Source organism: Nelumbo lutea, chromosome 1 (genome assembly GCF_056320005.1).
Source record: "Nelumbo lutea isolate HS-2025 chromosome 1, American lotus-T2T, whole genome shotgun sequence".
NCBI lineage: Eukaryota > Viridiplantae > Streptophyta > Magnoliopsida > Proteales > Nelumbonaceae > Nelumbo > Nelumbo lutea.
Window position 1 is genome coordinate 87,889,929 of NC_142684.1, and position 6,000 is coordinate 87,895,928.

The following is a 6,000-nucleotide window of genomic DNA, read 5'->3' on the forward strand; positions in this document are numbered from 1 at the left end:
TTCTTTTTTCTGGCATTGGAGTTGGATGGTTATGCATTGAACCTACAGACTGAAGATTTGTTAGAATTTTACTTTGCTTCATTTTTTTCTATGTTTTTTTGATAGGGAGCGTCCAAAGTACCAAGCAAAGGAAGAGGCAGGAACCCCACGAAATGGTCTTAACGCATTTGGAAATGCCTCTGATACTGTGAAGGTTTCCAGGGATCCGAGAGATGAAGAAACTGTTTGGGCTAGGTGTGTCTTTGGTTTAGATTATCATTGCATCTTCATTTCTTACAATTCTGATTTCCATTGGCTTGTTTTAATTGTTCTAGTCATGGTTACTTCTTACATTTCTGTTTTCTTCTAATTTGTTTGAATTAATCTAGTCATGGAATGTCTCCAAAAAATGCTGGATGGGACTTTAGCATGAGTGGACCTCAGGGTACGGGAACTATCCATAGTGCTTTAAAGCCACCTCCAATTTCTGGAACAAGAGAAACGAAATCAGAAGCTTCATATGGTCCGAGTGCCACTAAAAAATTTTCAGAAAGAAGTGATCAATTGTTATCTTTATCTGGAAGCGCTGTTCATGAATCATCAGAAGTTTCCTTGGCGAATGATGATAGTGACCATGATGATGGGTTACAAGAGAATTTTCATGAAGATGTAAGGTTCACTTTCTCTTTGATTATTTTCCCCCTCTTTCGCATGAATAAGTTTCATTCCATCTCTTTTTCTTTATGGTAATTTAATGTGCTCAATTTACAGGGGCAGTTTTCAGTGAGTGAGTCAGGCACTGTTGTTGTACGATCTCCAAGGGTATTGCAGGCATCATCCATATTTAGTGATCAAAGTAATTTGGTATGATTTGGAAACTTTTTTGAGTTTGGATGGCCATGCATATGGTTGTCTGGACAATCTCTTACCCATATCTTGATGTGTTATTGTGTAGTCTAGCAACAGGTGTGCTTCCTTTGAGGATATATCTTCTACTGGCACTGTTGTTCTACGTGGCCAACATGATGATTATGATTCTCCTCGAACTCCAAAGTCCAGATTGGGAATCCAGGAGAAGTCTTTGAGTGCATCACTTGAAGATAGTGCAACAAACCTTTCAGAGGTTGTTATCTGTTCTATGTTATGAACAATCTATATTGTGTAATATTTTAGGTAAATAGCTCTTCATCTGGTATGTGTTTCAGGCAAAGGCTGCTATTCAAGGCGGATTAAGGAAATCAAACGCACGGGAGAGGTCTGTACTGGGCAAACTCAATAAAGATCGGCAAGGAAGTAAAATAACAGAATCAGAAAATAACTCTGTTTCCTCTAGGTATTGTTTACCGCTCCAGACATGCTAGTCGGTAATTGTAACTGTTTAACAATAGCAGATGATGCAATAAAAATGGAATAATTTCTGAGAAGAAGTATTACATATTTCAGATATTCTCATCAGTACTTTGGTGCACAAAAAGAACTTCCTAGATCTCGTCAAGGAAGTGGTGATGAAGAAAATGCAAAAATTTCTGCAGTAGCAGAAGCATCTCCTGCGTTATCAGTTTTGCTTATCCCTTCACTGAAAGAGGTGAATATAGAATTTGTTTATTACCAACTTGTCTATTTGTTTGCATGGACACTTAAATTGGGTGCCTTGTCTGTTTCAATGTAAAAACCTCGTATATTGCCATGTCCTTGTTGTGTCAATGTAACATGAATTTGTTCTTTGCGGTAGCCTTGCATTAGTTGCTTTGTCTTTCATTATAATGTCATATAAAGAGAGCAATGCTAGCGTCACCAACTATTTCTGCCATCAAACCTTTGAATCATGGAACAAACCTAAACACCCTGGGTTTGGCTTGGCTGTTTGGAAAAACTGCCTAGGATGTTTGAAGCTTCCTGTGCATGCACGTTATCCAGTTTTATATTTGCCTTTTTAATTACTCTTTTACCCCACACCCATGCTGATGTGTCGTGCACATTAAGCTTCAAAACAACCTAGGCTGTTCTTCCCAAAGAGCCAAGCTTTTCCCAAACACCCCTCCCCCTCAAAATAGAATAGCACTATATTTACACAAACACCCTTGTTAATACTTTGTTTTGTGATTAAAAGATCCTTTCTGGCGAAGGTAATGGTAATGGCATTGTTCTTGTACATTCCTTTTGTTAGCAGCACTTGTTTATCCCTGTGTGGATAATTTACTATGTTGCCATAAATATTTTCCTTGATGATCAAACGTTAGATTTAATTGTGTTTTACCTATGTTTCCATAACAATGTTTGATGCAAGAGGATGGGGTAGAGAAAAGTATGGACAAATCATTGTATCTTGGGGCTCTATGTTGAACAAGGTCAAAGTGATGCCATCAACTTTTCATTGACTTCCTGTTGTTGTAACCTGCTTAGTGCTGAAGGTTCTGAATGCACTAGAGGAAAGGCGGAAAGCTTGAAAAATGTGGGTGATGTAGTGAAAAAGAGCTTACCCATAATATAACATAGGATGTGGCTACTGACAGAGTGAATTTGCAAAGCAAGATTTTTTTAGCCAACCCCGGATGGGAGAAGGTTTTGTTGAGTTGACTTGAGTTAAACCCCAAAGAACATCAGTATTTTTCCCTTGTCCATTCCTCCACCTTACGCCCCCCCCCCCAAAAAAAAAAAAGGAAGATAAAGAACAGAATCGATAAACATGTTAATAAAATCGCAGCAATCACTATTAAATGTTTGCTAGGAACTTTGGCTGAACAAAAGATCTGGGGCATTTTGATAGCATGATTGGTGGTGCTGGCTGCATGACATGAGCTATTAAATGACTGGCTCCCACATTTTTCACAGAAATGGAATATATTTGCACCCTGGTAAGGTGCATTTTGGTGCTATGGCTGATTTCTACGTGGTGACTGTCAAAAATCTCGACTTGTAGGATGTTCAACGTATGTTTTCAAGAAACACCTCTGCTTCAACCTGCGATATATAACCACTTGTAATCTGTTATTGTTTATTATATGTGCAGGTTGTTGGTGATGACAATGGATCAATTCAACGTGCTGTGGTAGATTCACTTGTAGAGATGGAATATTTAAAACCCGGTTCTTGTGAAGTCCTTGTCAGCAGGTTGCTACAACGACTTGGAAGGTCCACAAAGTTCTTTAATGTCACCATACGTCCTCTAGTTTAATGGTTCTATGTTCATTCTGTTTACTTAAATATTAAATAATTGGAGAGGAAACTTTGTGCAGCTCAAAAGAATCTACAATGAAAGGGCTCCAGGAGATGGCTGCCCGCATCTTTACAAAGGGCAAAACAGTTGCTGAAGAATCAGAAAACGCAAATGTAGAAGCCGTGGACCGGAAAAGACAACAACATCTACAACTCTCTGGGAACCAAAATTTAAGCCCGCTAGCACGGTTCCTTATTGCAAGGTTTGTCAGTGGGATGTTTTCCTTATTATGGTGTCCAATGTATTGTTCAAAAAATGATATGAGGTTAGTTTGTGATGCAGGTGGCAGGGTCAGGTTTCACGAGACTTAAGTTCAATTTAAGGAGGTTTTAAAATGATGTTTGGATTAACGGTTTCTGTTTTCTTTTTTTTCCCCTATATATTGTATATCTGTTATGATCTAATGTATATATCATTATCAGGATGGTCAATAGTGTTGATTTTTTGGCTAGTTTTTATTCATATTCTTTGTTTCTGTATGTTGTATTTCACTCTTATCAATTTTAGCCTCTTAAGGTGGGTTCATATGTATGTATGGCATTTCTCTTTTAATTCCCGGAGGGGGGAGGGGTGTCAAGGTATCAAAAAGCGAAAACTCTCACACCAGACTGTTGTTGTTCCAAGGGAAATCCTTACTACTTGGAGGTTTATAAAAGCAAACAATTGGAAGATTTCAACATGAAATTGATGTTATTAATTCTTCAAGGGGATTAAGTTACTAGCTTTCAATTCACTGCAAAAAGCCAAAAACAAGACCTATCTCCCTCGGAGTATGTGCACTTGTTCTCTAGAAGACTAGAACTGAACTCTGGCTGTAGAAAACCTCGAGTCATATTTTTGTTTGTTATTTTCTCCAGATTAAATGGTGGATACTTGGTCAATTATGGCGTGACATGTCAGCCTGATGTGCGAGTCCTACACGTACGAGTTGATGTGATATGTCGTAGTTGGCCCAGCCCAGTATTACGATTCGAAGTTGGCACTTGTCTTATTTTGCATCGACATCAAGGGGAGTTCAGATCTGCGCCCCCAGTCCCCACAACGTCCCACAGCACATCTCTTGGGAACATCATCATCGGAAAGGGCTTTCTGCTTTCGGACGAGATGGCAGCTTCTCGCTTTGAGATTGGCTTCGGTCCAGCCAAATTCGTGTTTAGGAATATGAAATAAAGCACATAAGTATGGAGATATTTCTAATTCAAGGATGTAAAGACTGTTAAGCTGAACTCCACTCAGAAAAGCCAATAAGTAAAGCTTTTTTTCAGAGATTATTCAAAACTGTTCAATCAAAGCTTCATCCTTCCCAGATGGACCTTCAATTGGCTAAATTGTGATTGAGAATCTGAGATACTAGAATTTAGACGTGAATTAATTGCAATTTATATTTGCATGCAAAATATACAGCCTATTATACTCCATTTCTTTGCCTTTGCTTCCTAAGAGAATCGAAACTGAATTAGAGAGGTGAACTGAATTAGAGAGGTGAGGTCGGAGACTTAAAAACAACATTCCATTGGAGCAAGATGTGCAGGTTTAAGAAATGAGGGCCATCAAAAGAAAGGAGGATTAGGATGTAGAAGATTAAATGAAATGAATATAACTCTTTTTGGCAAATGAATGAAAATGACATATTATGGGCCAAGGTATTATCTACTAAATATGTGAGAGCAGGGTTTTTTTTTCTTTTCTTTTTTGGAAAATTCCTAATCCGTACCCACCACTTTAGGGGCTATGTCAAGTCAATCCCTGAACTTTAAAATGTGTCTTTGCAGAATCACTTAATGGCACATGCCATTTAAAATTTTTGAAAAAGTCAAAACTACCCTTGAAAGAAGATACTATTCATTGTCTTCTATCACTCAAGAAACAAAGCCCAAACTCTCAGCTGAAACTGCCATTGCTACGATGCTGGCTTTGAAAAAGTCAAAACTACTCTCTCTTACACACACACACATACTTATGGCTGCTGTTACCGAACCTTAAAAACATGAACCGATGACTGTGCTGGGAACTGACCAAGTTCCAGTGACGGCTGAAACTGCCATTGCTACGGTGCTGGCTTTGTAAGTGCTCTCTCTCTCTAAGACAGATCTCCTCTGTTCCTTTGCATTTTTGTCCCTTTATTATTTTTTAATTTTATGTAATTGACAAAAATTTCCAGTATATTCTTAAATCTTAATTTCTAATATCTTTTTAATTTCTTGTGTATTCTTTAAACGTTTTCTATTAACATGCTTGAGATGAATTAAGTTAAATATCCTGTATTTGGATCACTAATATTTCGAGTAATAAAGTTGGTTAAATTTGAACCGTTTGTCTCATTTTCCTCAATTCTAGAGGACAACGAAAGTTATTTGTTACATTTCTGTCAGGAAGTAATCTTCTGAATAACGGGTAGCATTGAGATGAGATACACCAATACGGGCTGTGAATTGTTTATCTTTGCTCAGTTTCTCAGACTTCGGTTAATGATGTACTTACATTTCAGTCCATTCACTGTGTTTTCACGCCTTTTATTCATGATTCTCTTTTTAACAGTGAACTCAAATCTATCCATCTTTTGCATTTACCGGGGTCCCTTTTATTTTATTATTTTAATCAAACCATCTCTGAACAGCTCAAATCTGTTCATTATTTGCCTTCTGTACCTTGACGGATTTTCCATACCTGATGGGCACTTGTTCTCTTTAAGGCTTTCGGTTTTAGCTACCAATCTGCGCTTGAATTTGTTTATGTGGAAATGGCAGATAAAGAAAATTAGATGATACCTGATGGATATTTCTATCTTTTCATTTATTATTTAT

General features: G+C 37.7%; 1 protein-coding gene across 6 annotated transcripts in view; it reads left to right on the forward strand.

Moving 5' to 3' along the window:
* LOC148875955 (uncharacterized) overlaps positions 1 to 3,727 on the forward strand; it is a 28,317-nt gene extending 24,590 nt beyond the window's left edge. For 4 of the 6 annotated variants that reach the window (XM_088965809.1, XM_088965811.1, XM_088965810.1 and 1 more), the window contains 9 exons: positions 106 to 234; positions 369 to 648; positions 751 to 843; positions 935 to 1,102; positions 1,185 to 1,312; positions 1,423 to 1,564; positions 2,990 to 3,111; positions 3,216 to 3,398; positions 3,479 to 3,727. In XM_088965809.1, coding sequence (XP_088821935.1) covers positions 106 to 234; positions 369 to 648; positions 751 to 843; positions 935 to 1,102; positions 1,185 to 1,312; positions 1,423 to 1,564; positions 2,990 to 3,111; positions 3,216 to 3,398; positions 3,479 to 3,518 — 1,285 coding nt within the window. In that variant the 3' untranslated portion in view covers positions 3,519 to 3,727. The remainder of the gene's footprint in view (positions 1 to 105; positions 235 to 368; positions 649 to 750; positions 844 to 934; positions 1,103 to 1,184; positions 1,313 to 1,422; positions 1,565 to 2,989; positions 3,112 to 3,215; positions 3,399 to 3,478) is intronic. The other 2 variants (XM_088965814.1, XM_088965813.1) reach the window with 1 other exon arrangement.
* Positions 3,728 to 6,000: the final 2,273 nt, after the last annotated feature.